Source organism: Leptidea sinapis, chromosome 15 (assembly GCF_905404315.1).
Source record: "Leptidea sinapis chromosome 15, ilLepSina1.1, whole genome shotgun sequence".
In the NCBI taxonomy this organism is placed as follows: Eukaryota; Metazoa; Arthropoda; class Insecta; order Lepidoptera; family Pieridae; genus Leptidea; species Leptidea sinapis.
Window position 1 is genome coordinate 11,487,910 of NC_066279.1, and position 22,009 is coordinate 11,509,918.

General features: G+C 38.9%; 1 protein-coding gene across 4 annotated transcripts; it reads left to right on the forward strand.

Annotated features, from left to right (window-relative positions):
* Nucleotides 1–6,690: 6,690 nt before the first annotated feature.
* Nucleotides 6,691–20,704, forward strand: LOC126968335 (uncharacterized). 4 transcript variants are annotated; one of them, XM_050813305.1, is made up of 8 exons: nucleotides 6,691–6,923; nucleotides 7,514–7,661; nucleotides 11,955–12,057; nucleotides 12,318–12,763; nucleotides 17,845–17,961; nucleotides 19,076–19,174; nucleotides 19,759–19,859; nucleotides 20,541–20,704. In XM_050813305.1, the coding sequence occupies exons 1-8, from the start codon at nucleotides 6,907–6,909 to the stop codon at nucleotides 20,620–20,622; spliced, it is 1,113 nt and encodes a 370-aa protein (XP_050669262.1). In that variant the 5' UTR covers nucleotides 6,691–6,906; the 3' UTR covers nucleotides 20,623–20,704. The 4 variants fall into 4 exon arrangements, with proteins under 4 accessions (XP_050669262.1, XP_050669265.1, XP_050669264.1 ...); XM_050813307.1 differs by lacking the exon at nucleotides 6,691–6,923 and adding an exon at nucleotides 7,010–7,057; XM_050813306.1 differs by lacking the exon at nucleotides 6,691–6,923 and adding an exon at nucleotides 7,091–7,243.
* The last annotated feature ends 1,305 nt before the right edge of the window (nucleotides 20,705–22,009 follow it).

A 22,009-nucleotide genomic window follows, 5' to 3' on the forward strand; every position in this document is an offset into this window, starting at 1 on the left:
ATGTCGTAAGTAAGCTCATTCCACAGCTTTGTAGTACGAGGGAGAAAGCTCCTTGAAAACCGCACTATGGAGGACCGCCACACATCCAGATGGTGGGGACGATATCTTAACTTGTGGCGAGTTGTGCGAAGGTGGAATTCGGCGGCAGGAATCAGGTTAAACAGCTCTTCGGAACACTCCCCGTGATAAATGCGGTAGAAGACACACAATGAAGCGACGTCTCTACGCAACACCAAGTAATCCAGCCGTTCGCAGAGCACTGGGTCCTCGACAATTCGAGCTGCTCTGCGTTGTACGCGGTCAAATGGATCGAGCTGATACTGGGGTGCGCCAGACCAGAGATGACAGCAATACTCCATGTGTGGCCGGACCTGCGCTTTGTAGAGCGCTAGAATGTGGGCCGGCTTGAAGTATTTCCGTGCTCTATTGATGACGCCCAGCTTCTTCGAAGCCAATTTGGCTTTGCCCTCCAGGTGGCCACGAAATTGGCAATCGCTCGAGATTTCGAGACCCAGTATTTCGATACTAGGCGAGGCTTTAAGGGAAGTGTTGTCGAAGAGCGGTGATACGACAAATGGGGTTTTTCTAGTGCTAAACGCGCAAACTTGAGTCTTCGGGGGGTTAAATTGAACAAGGTTCAATTTACCCCATTCCGCGACCTTCTCGAGAGAGGACTCGATAGAAGATACAAGTTTCTCCCGGCACTGGTCGACGATTTCCCGAGAGAGACCTGCATGGCCCGTGTATACGGCATCACCAGTGCTGTCGTCTGCATAGCAATGTATGTTGGAGGTGTCCAACATATCATTGATATGCAGAAGAAACAGCGTTGGAGATAGCACACAGCTTTGGGGCACTCCAGCATTCACGGGCTTCGGGTTCGAGCAATATCCGTCGACAACGACCTGTATGCTACGCCCATTGAGGAAGCTGGAGGTCCACTTGCACAAGCTCTTGTGAAGCCCAAATGATGGAAGTTTTGACAGGAGCGCCTTGTGCCATACACGATCAAAGGCCTTCGCTATATCCAGCCTAACTGCCAGGCCTTCCCCCTTGCTTTCAATAGCCGCCGCCCATCTATGTGTTAGGTATACCAGAAGATCACCTGCCGACCGTCCATGGAGGAAGCCGTACTGTCGGTCGTTGATCAACTGGTGACCCTCTAGGTATACTAAAACCTGGCGGCTAATTATGCTCTCCATGATTTTGGAGAGCAGGAAGGTGATATCAATAGGCCTGTAGTTCGCCGGATCCGAACTGTCTCCTCTCTTTGGATTGGATGGACAAGGGCTGACTTCCATGAGTCAGGGACTACGCCTTTGGAATAAGAGTGCCGGAATAAACGCGTTAGCACCGGTGTCAACTCAGGGGCACACGTTCTAAGCACGATTGTAGAAATGCCATCCGGCCCGCTCGACTTCCTGACGTGCAACGAAAACAGAGCTCGCCTAACAGTTTTCTGTCTGAACTGTACTTCAGGCATAGAGCTCTGACACCGCGGGATGGTCGGCGGTGATTTTCCGTTGTCGTCAAGAGTCGAGTTGGAGGCGAAAAGAGCGCACAGCCCGGTTTTCTCTTTAGAAAACCGGGCTCCTGTGCGGCACCCTGGCCCATACGGCAAGAGTGCCGTAGGTGTGCCGCCAGGGTGTCATTCCTCATGTGCAACGGTGGCATGGACGGCAGGCTGAAGTTACCAAGAGCAGCTTTCGACAACGACCAGAACTCGCGTGTTTCGGTCGGTATTTCTTCTTCTCATCTTCTTTTCATTTTTCGTTACCTCAGAACTTTCTGTAGAAGCAATTTCAATGATCCTTTTTTTATTTCAAGGTTGGTGCTTCCCGTGTCGTCCGGTCCCATTTTAATTTGGTCTAGTTCTGACAATGACATCCAAGAGAAAACCACAATAAGTCTTAAATTTGTTATAAGTGTGTGCAACAAATGGACGAATATTTCAATATCACGTCAACCGATTTATATGAATTTTTTTACTGGAAAAGATAAGAAATATTTTGAAATTAATTGTTACAGAAATAATATTTTCTGTAGTCACATAGTGAGTGACTCGTTATCGATGAATCTACGTAATCTTGTGTAGTGAGTTGTGACTCAACCGTGGCTCACGTCGCCTGTTTACGTCGACCGGCCCGGGTCGGTATGATTTTGATGCGATGGTGTTTTAAAACTACCCACTAGTATTATAATTTTTATTAAATATTTGTATTATAATTTAATGAAATATTTGTATTAGAAATTAGAAATGTATATAAGCCATACAAAGCTAATTAACCTATTTTAATTACTTTATATTCACTGTACGCTTTAAGATGCAACTTTGTTACCCACTTTTTATAAAATAGCTTGTTGTTAAAAAGTTCCATTTAAGTGAAAATTCTTTTATGGAGCAATAAATGTCTTATCCACAAAGGATATACTTCAAGGGTAGTTTGACTTGAGTTTGATTAAGTTCTAATTTCTAATTATGGGATCCATCACAAAGTAACAGAAATCCTCAATTCGTAGGGGCAAATTAACGATACTTGCCCGATTTTTTTTATATGCTATCCGGATATTTGAGTCATTTTCCGTAACATCGTTATGCTCAAGTAATTGTCGTGGTCGAATATGGCCCCCCAATGGCTTACTTACTTTACTCCTTATCTGTGGTAGAATTTCTATCTGTCTGTAATCACATTGCAATGCGCTTACGTTCGTTGCTGCATTGCACCATGACGCAACGTTCTATCTGTTTTTGCGCTCTTCGCATGTCTCTCTGTCATGTCTGTTTTTATCCTCTTGAAATTATCCTCGAGGTATATTTCCTCTATTGAAATAGGCGCATCTCCCTGGCTTTGCTGGTTTCATTAAAACAATATAATATGTACTAAAAAGTAAAAAAATAATTGCGTTTATTCTACAAAGTAATTATCTTATCTTAAAAGTATTTTTAAAGTTCTCCTAAGTAAAATGAAATGATAAATTTTAGACTACCTAAAAGTCAATCAAATACAACAATATGATGTACTTACAATTATTGTTATTTTTGGAGTCGGTGTCAGCCAAGGTGGGTTTGTAACTACAACTGATGTGTCCTTATGTCGCACTTGTGCAACGTGAAGAGCCAAAATGTGAGAGCCGGAAATGTATTCACTACATGAATAAATTTTAACTGCACCTTCAATGAGCCGTTTGTTTTTATTTTTATTATTATTGTGTCGCATCAAAGTCGACTGAAGAAATTCTTGGATGTTTATTTGGTTCCCATAAATCTGCACGTCACGTTGCCTTTACCCATTTTTTTAGTATTGATTCTAATGGCTACCTGAAATAGTTTATTTTGTTTATTATTTTACTACACATTGTCCAACGTCTTTACATCAAGCCCCTTGTTTTATTATCAATCAAAGGAAAACGTACAAATGTCGTTCTAATTTCCTTACTACATACAAATATACCGTTGTAATTTATTAATACTAATAATAAATACCTGCTGTATGTTATTTTAATCAAATTTAATAAAATAAGATTTAAAATAAATCATTACCTTTTAACTTGGGTAAAACTATATCTATGCTATCGCAATATTTTGTTTGTCACTGTTGTTATGTTTATTTAGATTACGGCAAATTTACTGAAAATAGATGACTATGGAGCAAAAATCAATACTTTTGGAAAGAATATATCATAATATCATTTATTTTTGATACGAGCTTGTTATAAATTATATTGAAAACGTTAAGTGAACAGCAATACTTACTTGTGGAAGCTAACTCTCGGATTTTTACATTCACTACGGCTTTGGTAACCAGACACCCTACACCCAATCATCGCCTTAACTTTTATAAGTTGAGAGGCACCCGTATCTCGCACCAAATATGTTTCAAAACAATAAAATCACAAAAATACAACTCCCAAGCTAGTTATATATCCTATCCCATAGTGCAACAGAGCCTTAAGCTCTCACGCTGCGGTAGAGCCTAAAGCAGCACTTCTCTTATCAGTCGGCCCTTCCAGGCGACTTGTTATTATAACAGTAGCTGGTAAGATAGTTTTAAGTTACATTCTGCATTTATATTTTAGTTATTAAGATCAGCAAACAAACAACAAACGATGCATCAAACTCTGTAAGCTCGGGTCGTAAATAATAAAATCTTATTTCGATTCTAAAATATTAATTTTAATTTCTATTTTTAAAAACCCAATCGCTCGCTCCCGAAATCTAACTAGCTCGATGACATGACAGATCTTTGTTTATTTTCCCCAAAGTTGACATTGGGTCAACTAAATAAATGGGTTACGCGATAGAGATGCAAGATCAATAGCTTTGTCCCGTTATGACTCGGCCTTAGTTGTATATCGCTTGTCCTTTCTATTTTTAATGAAGTTCCATACGTTACTTCTGTAGCGTTAATATTGTAAGCTCATGACTCATTCATAAACTCTCATTCTCGTTAGTCGACGCTCACACTCGATAGTCGTTAGAGTAAGAGTGTTCTGACTTTTGTGCTCTCATTTCTCAAGATTGACACACGGAATATAAGAAAGACTAAGGAGTAAATATTAACTAATTCAAATTCAAATATTTTTAATCAAAATAGGATTTAAAATCACTTATTGAACATCAAAAAATACCACCCATTCGAAAGAGACTGCCTCAGACCTGAGAAGAATGGGCGCAAGAAACTCAGCGGGCTTTTTTTTTAAATATAAAATGTGGATTACAATGTGATATCGTACAATAAACATTTATAATTAAAGAGCCTGAGGGTGTTCGCTTTATTCCCAGTCCGTGGTGTCATAATAATAAGAAAATCGTTTATGCTATAATAACCTTTCCCACACAAACGTTTTTTAACAATTCTTTTAAATTTCGTAACACATTAATTGTTTTGTACATTTTCTGGGATCATATTGTAGAAGCATATACATCGCCCAACAAAAGACTTACTAACTCGACCCAACCGAGTAGTAGGCATAACAAGTTTATGTTTGTTCCTCGTGTTAACATTATCAATGTCACAGTTTCTAGAGAATTCCTCAATGTGCTTATGAACATACGGAACATTATCAAAAATATATTGAGAAGCAACAGTCAAAATGTTTATTTCTTTAAATTTTTCTCTTAATGATTCTCTAGGACCTAGGTTATAAATCGCGCGAATAGCCCTCTTCTGCAGCACAAAGATGGTATTAATATCGGCCGCACTGCCCCATAACGTAATACCATAGGACATAATACTATGAAAATAACTAAAGTATACTAATCTCGCCGTATCTATGTCAGTTAGCCGTCTAATTTTCTTAACCGCATATGCTGCAGAACTAAGCCTATTCGTCAATCCTTCAATATAGTGGCTCCACTGCAATTTGGATAATAAAATTAATAATCTTTTCTTTACACAACAGTATGACAGAACCAAAGAATATATTATTTACTATACATAAAATACCACAGGGTGACACAGAGACTGTTGGAAAGTATCCTTACAATTATTGAACTAACTAATGACTTATTAATTATTTATTCTAGATAGATTCTAGAATTTTTTTTTTTGGAGTCTATCCCTCTCTCTATACGAATCTCAGGGAGTTCAGTCTTCAGCGAAGAAATCTTATTGTTAATAACAAAGTTCTCCTCCTCACATTCTGAGCGCTCCCTCAATAGGAAGGTATTTTCCTCCTTATATTTGCTTTCCAATTCCTTGCTTGTTGCTCTTCGGGTCATCATTTGAGTGTTCATTTTTAATTTTATGAAATTGTTGCGAGATTGTAGGTTAAATCGAGGATAGATAATCGACATTTTAGTTACTATTTTTATTTAAAGCATAACAAATTAATTTATTGAAAAGCGTTTATTATAAATTAATAAGTAAAATACTCCCCAGGGTTTTGTGACAAAGTTGAACTTCAAATAAATTTTATATTCAACTTGTCATTAGCCGGCATGAATCTCTGTCACAGTAAGCATAACCATCAACATTGGCACGTGCTTGTCGGCGTTACGCCAGGGTTTTCTTGACCAGGGTCCACCATGAAGAAATTAAATTTCTCAGTCTATTGGAGTACAACTGCTAGTATAGATATGAACCGTCTTTACATAAAACAACCGCTTTTATAGCTTCCGTACAATAGATGAAACAGAGTAGATACAACTTCTTTTAAAACACAAATACAATTAGGTATTGTAAAATAATTCCTAAATACAGCTCAATAAATGTATTAGTGAATTTATATAACTTCAAATGATTTATATAATGGTTTGTTCATTTAATTTGAACAAACATTACGAAGTAAGAAGATGGCGCTGCAAGCAAGTTTCGAAATACAATTAAGAAAGACTTATGCATAAAATAATAAAGTTTGATACAGAATAACGATATTAATTCTAATACAAATTAATTTGAACATTTTCACCTTCAATTAAGTATTTTAACAATAAATGAGACATCAAACATCTTCAAACAATTCAAACAGTCAAAACAGTGTCTATTAAATTAGTTAGACCTTAATAAATAACAGTTTTATGTTTACAAATAGCTATTTGTATTTAAATCTTATATATTTCAGATATATCTATAATAATGTATTAATTTTAACGATAAACTAAAACATAAATATCAATAGTTGCAAACAATTGACGGTAGGTGGCGATTTGCGTCCATGTGCTCGTAGAGTAAAAGTGTTCTGTGGGCAAGTGGCAAGTTTGCACTTGGCATCACATTTGTTTTGTTTACAAATTACAATTTTGAAATTTGAACATTTTCGATTTTATGGGGTTACCTGTTTAATTAATAATTGTGTGTGGATCTGTGTACAAATATTATAAAATTAATTTATTCATTATTATATATAGATGTTGTCAAAGCAATAAAAGTTACATTCTATTTTGATATAACCTAAAATATCCTCATGGTTGCCTTAGAAAGGTGAGTTATCATTCATGATGTATATTTTTTCTATCAAATATAATGTCAAATTGTTTTTAAAAAAAAATCTAAGTTCGTACATTTTGGTAGTGGACATCCCGTCTTTATATTAATTAGTCTTATCAAAATAGCAAGTATGTGTTTGTTAGCTACACATATTAGTAATATTTATTATATTTTGCCCATAATCGCAAAAACTGACCTAAGTTCCTGTAAACTTTGGCTGATGGAAAGTAAAAAATCCAGTCTCCCGTGGATATCCATCGAAACAAGATAAGCATAAGTGGAGATGAAGAGGTTCACTCTGGAGGTTTACCTCGGTATATAAATTGATTTTTGGGTTGCCCAGCTTCATTTGTAGGTGTTAATTTGCTGATTGATAGCTACTTAATTGTAGCACTCCCAAAGATAAATATTAAGTAATTTTCTTGGGCCAACCATGATGGCCAACTAGGGTTTTCTAAGAGATTACTTTACAAAGACCTGCAGTTTGTTTAAGATTTACTTAATGATTCATAGCTGTATAGCCATAGTTTTAAGTTCATTATTTATTTATTGAAAATGAATTTTACTTAATATACATATTACAGCATGGATAGTCCTTCAAAGAAGATAGGTAAAAAAAGAAAGCAAAAACAAATCAATACAAATTCAAAAGTACCCAAACTGCAAATTCCAAATACTGACATTGTGTTGAGTGAAAAGAATTCTGAAATCACTACACAAAGTGAAGCTAGGGTGAGTTAAATTTTTATTTCATTTGATATGAGGAGTTTTTTTGCTGTAGTGTAAAGTACTATGTGTTTACATTTGAAGTAGGGTTGCCAACCCTACTATATAATATATGTAGTATCCTACTTTTGAAGTGGTCTACCTACTATTATTTAAAAAATATAGATAGTAGGTGAAACTTCTATATTCTATCAGTATACAGAGTGCATACTTCGTGTGACAAACAAAGTACAAAGATAAGTGTAGTATAGAAGGTATCAGTCTGATATAAGCGGAATTAGTGGTGTTCTGTAACTTAAAATTTGATTGTAATTATAATTTACAAAGGGTTAAAAAGCAAAAAGCAGGTAAACAATTCATAGAAATAATTTTAAAATATATTATTTTAATTAATTCGCTGTCTCCTATATTTTTTTGGGTACTGAATCCAAAAATACTATATTCGGTCTAAAGAAAGATGGCAGCCCTAGTTTGAAAGGATTTTAGGTAGTGAAGTTACTGGGCTCGGTATAGTTAATCACGGTAGAAATGGTAAATTCATATGAAATGTGTTTTCATACATCACTTATGTTTGTATATACTTGCTACTTATATTCTTATGTCACACTTTTTATACTAGCTACATGTATATACTAGGACGCTATATATATGCTATACATGTTGTATATACTAGCGTCCTAGTACATACTATTCCACCTTCGCATGACACGCCACAAGTTAGGATATCATCCCCACCATCTGAATGTGTGGGGCGGTCCTCCACAGTGCGGTTTTCAAGGAGCTTTTTTCCACATACTACAAAGCTGTGGAATGAGCTTCCTTGTGCGGTGTTTCCGGGCAAAATACGACATGGGTACCTTCAAAAAAAGCGCATACACCTTCCTTAAAGGCCGGCAACGCTCTTGTGATTCCTCTGGTGTTGCAAGAGAATGTGGGCGGCGGTGATCACTTAACACCAGGTGACCTGTACGCTTGTTTGTCCTCTTATTCCACAAAAAAAAAAAACTAGCTACTTATGATCTCATTGAAATTGTATTTTAATGATTGGAATCAAATCATTGTCAATCTAATTTTATTAGAGAGAGTGCTAGTAGGCATGAAATATGCATGTGGGCTAGAAAGTGATAAAATATTTGTTGTTGAATAATGTGCCATTATATCAATGGTTACTTACTTGTTAACAATAACAGACCATTGAACTAAGACTTTGTGAGCTTTTAAAATAAACTTTAAGTCCATTTCAATAAAAATTTGATTTCCTTATTAATTTTTTTTTTGTAGCTGGTCACAGTTTATAACAAATTATGAATGTAATAATCGTTGACAGTAATGAAATTTCACTTGTGACACTAAAATCATTAGACATGATATGTACAGTGGATCTTTGTACAGTACGTCTTAAAGTTAAATTTTCTGTTGTTGTTGTAATTACATGTAGCATTTCATACTTCATTTCATTAGCAAATAATAATTTTTTGGTTATAGAGATATAGAAAAGTATAGGCCAATATCTAAATTATTTCAATTTAGAAAAATATTAGAAAAAATAGTAACAAACCAATTATCTGTACCTATCCGTCAATATAGCTGCCCAAATCATTATGGATTCTTTAAAGTGTTGATAGTAATCTTTTGGTGTATAATGAATATTTGTTAGATGCTATGGACAAGGGATACCAGGTAGATGCTGCGTGTACCGATTTTGCCAAAGCATTTGACAATATTTGTCATGATACTCTATTGATGAAGCTCTGGCATCTCGGTATACATGGTGATCTTTTTACATGGATAAAGTCATACATCACTAATAGGAGTCAGGCTGTTGTAACTAGTGGTTTCGTTTCTGATTTTAAATCAATAAGTTCTGGTGTTCCACAAGGATCGCATTTGGGCCCTCTATTATTTTGATGATTGCATTGCCCTACAAAGTGTTATAAATAGTTTTGAAATTAATTAATTTCTTGCACAAACATTAATTTATTTTTAAATACAGAAAAATGTCATATTACTTTTACAAGAAAGCGCAATCGAATATTTTACATTTATAATCTGCCTGGTAAAGAACTCACAAGAGTCACTGAAGTTAGGGATCTAGGCGTAATTTTAGACTCGAAACTCACCTACGTTAATCATATTGATAAAATCGTAAATAAAGGGTATAAACAACTTGGTTTCATTTTACGCGCTGGAAAACCATTTAAGGATCCTTTAACTTATAAAATATTATTTAATATTTTTGTACGAAGCCACTTGGAATTTGCATGTGCAGTTTGGGACCATTTTATCAAATTCACGTTGATCGTTTAGAAAGAATTAAAAAAAAGTTTATTAAGGCTCTAGAATTTAGAACGGGACATAATGAATACATTAATTACCAATTATCATTAGACAAACATAAAATAGAATCTCTATCATACCGTCGTAACAAATTCGATATAACCATATTACATAAAATCATAAGTTATGTCATTGACGCCCATGCGTTATTACAGAAGATTACATTTAGGATACCTCGTATATGTGAACGTAACAGTAAAAAAGAACCTTTATTCTCTATTCCGATCAGATCTAGAACTTGTTTTACCCACAATAGTTTGATAAGACGTGCCTGTCGACTTTATAATAACTCCTTTAATCATATTGATATATTTTGTAACTCCATAAATAAATTAAAAACATACCTTAAAATCAAAAACAAAAGTGATAAATTTAAATAAGTTACATACTGTCCTATAAGATATTATAGTATCTATACATATTTTATAAAATTCACCTTACACGTAATGTATATAAATGCGCCATAACCTATACATAACACCGGGAACTAAAGGTTTATATTAACTCATAGTTATGAAGATAGTTGTATGAAAATGTTTCTTCCTTATATAAATAAATAAAAAATATATGTGGTTACTGTTATCTCATACCTCAATCAGATGAAACCCTGATATTGTTTTTTATGAAAGAGCAAGACAAACAAATGTATGCGTCATCTGGTATAAAGTGTTCACTGCCACCCGCATCCTCTTACTATAAAGGTGTACGCGCTTTTTTGAAGATTGATCTCGAGACCCAGTATTTCGAAATTATTCAAGGCTGTAAAGTAAGTGTTGTCGAAGAGCTTTTCGACAAATGCGGTTTTTTTGTGGTAAACGCGCAAATTTCAAGTCTTCGGGGGGTTAAATTGGACAAGGTTCGTTTTACCCCCTTGAGCAGGTTGCGCAATGGATAGACGACACAAGTTTCTTCCAGCACTGGTCGACGATTACCCGAGTGAGACCTGCATGGCCTATGTATATTGCTTCACCAGTACTGTCATCCTCATAACCATGCATGTTGGATGCATCCACCACATCATTGATGTGCACAAGAAACAGTGTAGGAGATAGCGCACAGCCTTGGGGAACTCCAGAGTTCACGGGCTTCGGATTCTATAATAACTGTCGACTACGACTTGTATGCTGTGCCCAGTGAGGAAGCTGGTGGTCCATTTGCATAAACTCGTGTAAACCCCAAATAATGGAAGTTTTGAGAGAAGCACCTTTTGTCATACACGACCAAAGGCTTTGCTACATCCAGACTAACTGCCATTCCTTCCCTTGCTTTCGATAGCCGCCGATCTATGTGTTAGGTGTGCCAGAAGATCGCCTGCCGACTGACCATGGCGAAAGCTGTACTGTCGGTTGTTATTCAACTGATGGATATAGGATGTATACTCTGAATGTTGTCCTTTCGTCCTAATCTAATAAAAAAGAAATATGAGTACCTATTTACACTGGATATAAATAGTTAAATGCTACATATTCATAATCAAATTAATAATAAATCATAACTCTATAAATATAATAATAAAATATATGAATTTGAAATTTGGAAGTCCCCCGCGCAGTCGCTGGTATATGTTAGCTTTTAAGAGGAGGAGGTCGAACGAGCATACGGGTCACCGGATTGGAAATTATTACCATCCATATTCTTTTGCAACACCAGAGGAATCACAGTAGATACAGCCCTTTAATTTAGCCCTTTTTTATATGTCTAGGTAGAGCCTCTGACAACCGATGAAATCAGGCCAGGTTTATTACTTAAGTGTTCGTGACAAGCTATGGCTTATAGTCGCGTATGTCACTATGTGTTATTGTGCGTGCATTTCTCAAATAGCGTGTCAACCTCATGTTGCTATGACTGTCTATCTAGACATGTAAATGATCAAGATTATGAAATATATTTTAGAGCTAAAATAATATACTTCTTACTTTTTCGTATATCCTTTTTTAATTATTTGTGTATTTCTCTTTTTAGGTAGAAAGTTTATCACCAGAGGATATAACTAAGAAGTATCCCCTTTTAGACAATGAGTTTATAAAGAAGTTTCAGAGTGTTCCACTCAGCAATAATCAAAAAGGTAAACCTCATGTTTTGGTAATATAAATGAATTTTTAGTTTATGGTATTGAAAATACAACGAGCAAAACAACCCGAGAGAACTGCATACCGAGATTTACGGATCATGCGGTATTCAGATGGTTGAATTAGTTTGTAATATCGCTGGGACGTAACCGGGAGGCGCGGGTTCAACACCCACACCGTCCATAAATTTTGGAACAATTTGAATTTTCATATATAGCAATAGTTTACTTATCCCATAAAATACAATATTAAACAGGCAGGATTCGTCAACTTTTACGGGATGGATTAAGGGGCACAACCAACCAATTATTACCCGATGTCATATACAGCCAAATACAAATTGTGGCTGAATCAAAAACACAGCTTACAGAACCGGAATTGAGAAAGATACGCATCCTGTATAACATGCTGATGACAGCCGTACAGTCTGACAGTAGTGGACAAGAAAAAACTAAAAAGAAGAAAAAGAAATCGAAAAAAGCTAAACCAGAAAAAGTTACAGATAATAAAGATGGTTTAGAGGCTGAAATTGATAAACAAATACAAGGATCAGAGGAAGCTGTCAAAAATGTGTCAAGTGACACAGAGAACAAAGGTATTTCAAATGTCAAAGATAAGAGTCAAAAAGAGCAAAAAGTTCGAGGTCCCAAGAGATATGTTGTTTTTATAGGAAATTTGCCAATAGATATTACAAAGGAAAAGGTATGTACCGTTGTTATAAGCAAAAGTTTTTTATTAATAATACAATTTATCTGTAAGTAGCCTTTTTTATTAATTAAAACTATCTAATTCAATAAGAATTTTATAGGGTACCTAACCATGGGTATGTCGGCGTTAAGCCAGGGATTTCTCGATAAGGGTCCATCACGGTGAAATAGCACACTAAGAATTTCTCAGTTTGTTCACTCTCAATTGCTAGTATAGAACTGAACAGTCTTTACATAAAACAACCGCTTTTATAGCTACCTTACAATACATTAAAGTAGACACAACTTCTTTTAAAACAAACAAATAAAATTAGGTTCCGTAAAATACTTCCTAAATACAGCTTAATATTTATAATAAATGTTTTATTGAAGTTATATAATTTCAAATGATTTATATAATATGGTTTGTTAAATTTTAATAAACATTTGGAAGTAAGAAGATGGCGCTGCAAGCAAGCTTCGAAATGCTATTAAAAAAGACTAATTGCATAAAATAATAAAGTTTGATACAAAATAATGATATTAATTCTAATAGAAATTAATTTAAACAAATACACAGTAAATTAAGTATTTTAACAATAAATGAAACATCAAACATCTTCAAAACATTCAAACAGGCAAAACAGTGTCTATTATCGCCCTGTGCTGCCTCGGGGCGTAAAAAGAATAGGGTAGTCCCAGGTCCAAGGGTGTCGTAAGAGGCGACTACGGGCTTTTTGAAAGTGGGAGAGTCACGCTGCTGCCTTATGACGTCAGCACAATCGGGCCAGACTCGTCCGGGTTACTTACCACACTCGCACAGAATACCGGCGTGAAGTAGCGGCCTAGTGCCGCTATGTTTCGCATAGGTTAGTGTCGAGGACCGGAGGCCATTCCCCCCCGTCCTTCCCCCCCCCCCCCCCCCAACAAAATATGAGAGCGGTCCTAAAAAATAAATTACCCCAGGAGGGTACCGGCTCTTGTAGAGCCGGAGAATCCCTCCCCGAGCATTCGCGCTCGGGCTGCCCCTCGTATTCTGGGGAGGGCACAGTACCGCGTATGTCACAGGACAAACAGGGCAGCAACACCACGGCACCCCGCTCCACGCTTAATGTGGACTTTTGTAACATCCGGGGAATTCACTCCAACTTAAACGCCGTCCACCACCACCTTGAGACGGCGCAGCCGGCCTTGTGTTTCCTTACGGAGACGCAGATATCTCGACCTAGCGATACGTCATATTTAACGTACCCCGGGTACAAAATTGAGCATAATTTCATGCCTCATGCCGGGGTATGTGTGTACGTTAGGGAGGATATCTGCTGTCGCCGTCTCGGCAATTTTGAGGGTAGGGGCCTGTCTACTCTCTGGCTCCGCGTAGATTTAGATGACCGCGTCCGCATCTATGCGTGTGTCTACAGGTCCCATAGTGGTAACGCAGAAACGGATCACCTCATGGGCTGCGTTCAAGCGGCATTTGATGACGTGCTTGCTCAGATCCCCTCCGCTGAAATCGTAGTCTTGGGTGATTTCAACGGGCACAATGCCGAATGGCTTGGATCACGTACCACAGACTACGCAGGGCGATCTGTGCATAATTTTGCATTGGCGTATGGTCTGTCCCAATTGGTTGAGTCGCCGACGCGGCTCCCGGATGTGGATAGCCACATGCCGTCCTTATTAGATCTTCTGCTGACTACACATCCCGATGGTTACCAGGTCTCTGTCGACGCCCCTCTCGGAACGTCCGACCATTGCCTGGTCAGGAGTGTAGTGCCTATCCGACGCCAACGTCGCAGACCACCAGCGACCCGCCGCGTTTGGCACTACAAGTCAGCAGATTGGGATAGGATGCGTTCCTTTTTTGCATCCTACCCTTGGGGCAGGGTTTGTTTCCTTTCAGATGATCCTAGTGCCTGCGCCGTTGCAGTAGCCGATGTGATACTGCAGGGCATGGATATTTTTATACCAAGCTCTGTAGTACCGATCGGTGGCAGATCACAGCCCTGGTTCGATGCGTCAGTTAAAGCAGCATCTGACTGCAAAAAACAGGCGTATCGAACTTGGGTTGCGGCGCTGGGCTCAAAGGATCCGAACTGCAAAGTTCTGAAGAGGAAATATAACCGTGCCTCCAGATTTTTTAAGCGGCAAATCGCCCGTGCGAAATCGAAACACGTCGTCAAAATTGGCGAGCAGCTTTCCAGTTACCCGACCGGAACACGCAAATTCTGGTCGTTGTCGAAAGCTGCTCTTGGTAACTTCAACCAGCCGTCCATGCCGCCGTTGCACATGAGGAATGACACCCTGGCCCATACGGCAAAAGAGAAAGCCGATCTCCTGTGCACTCTTTTTTCCTCCAACTCGACTCTTGACGACAACGGAAAAACACCGCCGACCATCCCGCGGTGTCAGAGCTCCATGCCTGAAGTACAGTTCCGACAGAAAACTGTTAGGCGAGCTCTGTTTTCGTTGGACGTCAGGAAGTCGAGCGGGCCGGATGGCATTTCTCCAATCGTGCTAGGAACGTGTGCTAACGCCGGCCCTGAGTTAACGCCGGTGCTAACGCGTTTATTCCGGCACTCTTATTCAAAAGGCGTAGTCCCTGATTCATGGAAGTCAGCCCTTGTCCATCCGATCCCAAAAAAAGGAGACAGTTCGGATCCGGCAAACTACAGGCCTATTGCTATTACCTCCCTACTCTCCAAAATTATGGAGAGCATAATTAACCGCCAGCTCTTGGTATACCTTGAGGGTCACCAGTTGATCAACGACCGGCAGTACGGCTTTCGCCATGGTCGGTCGACTGGCGATCTTCTGGTATACCTAACACATAGATGGGCGGCGGCTATTGAAAGCAAGGGGGAAGGCCTGGCAGTTGGTCTGGATATAGCGAAGGCCTTTGATCGTGTATGGCACAAGGCGCTCCTCACAAAACTTCCATCATTTGGGCTTCCCGAGAGCTTATGCAAGTGGACCTCCAGCTTCCTCACTGGGCGCAGCATACAGGTCGTTATCGACGGTTATTGCTCGAATCCCAAGCCCGTGAACGCAGGAGTGCCCCAAGGCTGTGTGCTATCTCCCACGCTGTTTCTTCTGCATATCAATGATATGTTGGACACCGCCAACATGCATTGCTATGCAGACGACAGCACTGGTGATGCCGTATACACGGGCCATGCAGGTCTCTCTCGGGAAAACGTCGACCAGTGCCGGGTGAAACTTGTGTCTTCTATCGAGTCCTCTCTCGAGAAGGTCGCGGAATGGGGTAAGTTGAACCTTGTCCAATTTAACCCCCAGAAGACTCAAGTTTGCGCGTTTACCACTAAAAAAACCCCATTTGCCGTATCACCGCTCTTCGAGAACACTTCCCTTAAAGCCTCGCCTAGTATCGGAATACTGGGTCTCGAAATCTCGAGCAATTGGCAATTCCGTGGCCATCTGGAGGGCAAAGCCAAACTGGCTTCAAAGAAACTGGGCGTCATTAATAGAGCACGGCAATACTTCAAGCCGGCCCACATTCTAGCGCTCTACAAAGCGCAGGTCCGGCCTCACATGGAGTATTGCTGTCATCTCTGGTCTGGCGCACCCCAGTATCAGCTCGATCCATTTGACCATGTGCAACGCAGAGCAGCTCGAATTGTCGGGGACCCAGTACTCTGTGAACGGCTGGATCACTTGGCGTTGCGTAGAGACGTCGCTTCATTGTGTGTCTTCTACCGCATTTATCACGGGGAGTGTTCCGAAGAGCTGTTCAACCTGATTCCTGCCGCCGAATTTCACCTTCGCACGACACGCCACAAGTTACGATATCATCCCCACCATCTGGATGTGTGGCGGTCCTCCACAGTGCGGTTTTCAAGGAGCTTTCTTCCTCGTACCACGAAGCTGTGGAATGAGCTTCCTTGTGCGGGTTTTCTGGGACGATACGACATGGGTACCTTCAAGAAAAGCGCGTACACCTTCCTTAAAGGCCGGCAACGCTCTTGTGATTCCTCTGGTGTTGCAGGAGAGTGTGGGCGGCGGTGATCACTTAACACCAGGTGACCCGTACGCTCGTTTGTCCTCCTATTCCATAAAAAAAAAAATTAAATATCAGACCTTAATAAATAACGGTTTTTTGTTTACAAATTGCTGCTAGACAATCGAAGAAAACAGGAAAGGTCTATAACTTTCATGAGCTCTACTTTTTCCGAACATTTATGGTAAATTCAGTAATTTAGAAGAAACATTTTTATAGTCACGATTCAAAAGCACTTAGTTTAAGCCTAATTCAATAAACTTTAATTGACTTTGTATCAAATTCAAATATTTTTTATTAAAAATCGCTTTTTGAACATCAACATCAACCATTCAATAGAAACGAACTGACTTGCTCCACTTTTATAGCTTTATTATTAACACGTCTGCTATCTACGAGATCGTGCACCCCACTGTGACTTGAGACCGAAGAGTCAAGACGCAAGTATAGCGCGCGAGTTGAATGCAGTCGGGGACTGAGGTACAGAGGGGGAGCATTTCCCCCCGCTGTCCGCGCGCCTCACCTCTCCCGCCTGCAGTGTAGTGCTGTGTCGTCGTTAACAGCGGTCATAAGCATACCGTGTTATCGCGTTAATATTTATTTTATTTATTTTAATAATGATTGATCCGAGTCGATCAGTTTCCGTTCCAAAAAAAAGGAAAAAATCGAGAAATGGCTGTGTTGTTGAAAAAACGCATGTCGCGTTTTGAAAAAGGGCAGAACAATAAGTTGATATTTCATTATTAGGAAACTGATGACAAAATTAATAAAACATATTTTTCATCATTTTAACTTTTTACCATTACTTTAAACTTTAAACTTAAGGCATTTTCTAAATATATCGACACACTCATGGTTATGTTCAAATCACAGCAGTATCGAATTTCTGAACTCCGCCCTACGGGCGCAAATTGCCACCTACCGGCAATAGTTTGTAGGCTCTATCTAGACTTATAAATTATCTATGCGGATATTACAACACTATTACATGTTCCAAATTCAAGTGTATCATCATCTTTGTTTTTTTTGAATGTTTACATGGCCAGCCTATGTATATTATAATAATTATAATTTTTCAGATAATGACACATTTTTCAGATTTGAAAAAGAATGTGGTAGATGTAAGAATACCAAAGCAAGAAGACAAGAAAAGTGGTATAGCTTATGTGGAGCTGAAAGATGAAGCTAGTTATGAGGTATGTTGCTTTTATGGAAGAAGAGGATAAACTAGCGTACGGGTCATCATCAACATTTATCTGGAACACCAGAGGAATCACAGGAGTGTTGCCGACATTTTACGTACGCGCTTTATTTGAAGGTACCCATGTCGTATCGTCCCGCAAACACCGCATAAGTAAGCTCATTTCACAGCTACACCCAAGCTGGAGAAAGCTCCTTGGAAATTGTCATCACCGCCAAACAAGTCACAGGAGCGTTGCCGGAGTTTTAAATAGGTGTACGTGCTTTTTTGAAGGTACTGATGTAATATTGCCCCGGAAACACCGCACAAGGAGCCCACACACAGCTTTGTTCCACTTGGAAGAAAGGTCCGCATACTGCACTGTGGAGGCCACACATCCAGAATGTGGGGATGATATTCAAATTTGTAGTCGTGCCCGACACACGAAATCCAATCAAAATCACTGAATTCGTTTTGGTCAAGGAAATGACACTCATGAATGTCAAAGTTTTTTTTTATTTTTACATTTACCACTACTTTGGAAAAGGTTGAATAATAACAATAATACGATCTACGATGATATTCATTGCCACTCTTAGCTTTATCATTATACAAATTATTATAAGTACAATAGATATATACTAATTATTTAAAGTGATGCAACAAAAATACTCAAACATATAAGTTAAAAAAGTAAATGTGAATTAATAAATAATAACACAAGCCACTCTGGTTACTAATATCGAAATACAACTGGTTCAATTGTGGTTATCTTTACTCTATGTGATCATAGATGGCGCTATTGCATATAAATGGCGCATAATATACTTTATTGTGGATTCACTCACACACCCTATCAAAGATTATTGTAATATTACCTATTTCGATAATTTTTTTTTGGTGTCTGTATTTCTTTAATTATATAATTATATTATAACAATTGATTAGAGTGAGAGAGCCTGCCTAGTGCCTACCGTTTACGTATGCGTAAGAGAAAGGGGACCAGGGGACTAAGACAGTCATTAAGATAATGGCAAAAATACACGCGATCGTCATTAACATAAAATTGAGGTCTCATTCTTCGCCTGTAAACACAAGAGTCCACCCTAATAATTTATGTCTTGTTGAAGCTGGCGTTGTCCCGACATCACACAATGTTGGAGAGCAAGCGTATTAACGTGCTCTACACGACGCAAAAGAACACGAAGATTAGCGCGAGTGAAGCTAAGGTATGTGTAAAGGACTTTATAATGCCGGACAGATATAACGAACAACGACGAAAGAAAGTTAACGAATGGACGTTCAGCTGATAGTAATTGATACGCCCTGCCCATACAATGCAGTGTCGCTCAGGATTCTTGAAACAACCAAAAATTTTGAGTGGCACTACAATTGAGCTCGTCACCTTGAGACATAAGATGGTAAGTTTCATTTGCCCAGTAATTTCACTAGAACAAAATGCTTATTAGAGCTTCACGGCAGAAAAAGGCGCCGTTGTAGTATCCATAATCTAGCCGGCATCCTGTGCAAAGCAGCCTCCCACTGGTATGTGTGTGTGCACTAGCGTAGAGTTTCTTAGTAAATAGAACTTTCCTTTGTCGTCAAGTATGTTTTATGGAAGAGAGTACGGGTCACCCGATGTAAAGTGATCACCTCTGTCCACATTCTCAAGCAACACTAGAGAAGCGCTTCGGTTTAATATCATAAAAAATTTAAATCATCCAAAAATCGAGATAATTATGTTGAGAGCAAAAACATGATGTTTTGGCGTATTTCTTAAATACATCGTATTATTATTTTTTGTTTATATAAGAGGGGGCAAACGGGCAAGAGGCTCACGGGTTGGAGAGTGAGACAACCGCCAATGGACATCCACAACATCAAGTGTCAAGAGATGCGTTGCCGGCCTTTAAGGTGGGAGTATTCTCTTTTCTTGAAGGTATCGTATCGGTTCGAAAAAACAGCAGCCGGTAATTGTTTCCACAAAGTGGCTGTGCGAGGCAAGAATTTCTTGCAATACGCGGGGTTGTTATTTAGCATATCGACGTAATGTCCCGGTGGTGTAATTCAACCGCTGGAATCAACCCGAACAGCTCCTCTTAGCAGTCCCCATGATAGATGCGGTAGAAGATGCAGAGAGAACCCACATCTCTACGCAACGCCAAAGAATCAAGCCGATCAGTGATGACTTGATCGTCGATGGTTTGAGCCGCTCTTCTTTGGATCGGTTAAATGGAAAAAGGGGTGAGAACAGTACTCCATATGAAGCCGAATTTGAGCCGTATAGTTGCAGGGGGTGGCTTATAGTGAAGTACTGTCTCGTCTCATTTAGTACACCAACCTTTTTGTAGGCCAGTTTGGCCTTCTAAGTGACCACGGAACTGAACGTCGCTCGATATATCGACGCCAGGTATGCCAATACAGGCTGTGGCCGTTAGAGGAGTGATCTCGAATCGAGGGGATACGACAAACTTTTTAGCGGCAAACGCACAAAGTTGTATCTTCATTTGGTTTGAATTGTATTTAATTTTGTCGGCCCCATTCCGAGACTTTGCAAAGCATAGCATAGTATTAATAATTGAATCAATATTTCAGAGTACATCAGCGAAGTTACAGGCGTTGCAGAAGTCTGGCAAGTTACTTGGGAGTATTCCGCTCAACAGAAAGAGGAGTATGAGAAGAAAGAAGGCCAAGATGGCGCGCGCGAAACTAGAGAAAGAGAACGAATAGAAAATATAAAATTAAAATTATCGAAGATATTGTTGTTTTTTTTTTCAGCGCTATGAAGGTATACTGCACAAATTGTAGGCAAAGTATAATTCTGCCACAAAACAGACCTAAAATAGACTTTTAGAAATATGTATTTCGTATTACAGTGTAATAGGAAAAATTATTATTCACTTGACTACAAAGTTTTGTCGCTCGTGTACATATTTACAGTATAATACAATTATTATGTTAAATTTGCCTAGTAGGAATTAAATCTATTCAAAAAGTAGTAAGGAAAGAAATTTTCAAAGCTTATTGGCTAAGTACAACTCTGCCACAAAACAGACGTGAAATTGCATTTGTGTTTCGTTTGGCCTTTCGCTACACTCACCTTCCAGAGACAATTGTTTTTAAATGACCATAAGGGACGAGACGAGCAGGACGTTCAGCTGATGGTATATGATACGCCCTGCCGATTACAATGACTCTTGAAAAACACAAAAATTCTGAGCGGTACTAGAATTATTGCGTTCGTCACCTCGTGACATAATGTTATCTCATTTGCCCAGTAATTTCACTACTCACGGCAGAAATAAGCGTTGTTGTGATGTCCATAATCAGCCGGCATCCTGAGCAAAGGAGATTCTCACTGGTAAATAAAAGGCAGCACTGCTTATAAATGAACTACTCCAGGACCGTATAACAGACTTCATGTCACGGCCCCTAGAAAGAGGCAGCCTACTTTAAAAGGAGTAAAACTGCTGACTCTAGGCAAACGAAGCAAATGCCTAAAAGTGCACGTTCGCTGCTGACTTCTGCAATATCAGGGGGTTCGTTCCAATCTAAATACCGTCTACTTCCCTAGATCCGGTCGTGCTCTTTATGAGTGAGATACAGATCCACTGGCTGACGCTTCCTACTTCTGCTATCCGTGGTATAAGGTGGTTCACTCATTACCTCGAGGTATGTGTGTTTATGTCAGGGAGGTTATTTGTTTTCATCGCCTAAGTACCTTATTAGTAATACTTGTGAGACAAGACACATCCATTGCATTTTACCCACAGAGTCAAAGCGAAGACTCACCGGCTCCTTGAGCACATCCAAACGGCTATAGATTCGGTGTTGGAACAGAATTGACCAATAATATGATACCGTAATTATAATAAACTGAGTTAGTTTTTCATTCAATTTTGAATATCTAAAGGGTTATCGAACATTTCCAGATTGCTCAATCACAAAATAATAGGTGTTTTGAAGTTGCCCCATATAATTTTAAAAAGCGTTTTAATGCCTCGCCTGATTGAAGTTAGTAGTAGAGTTAGCTGCTATCACAATTGTTGAGTCATCAATCTTTA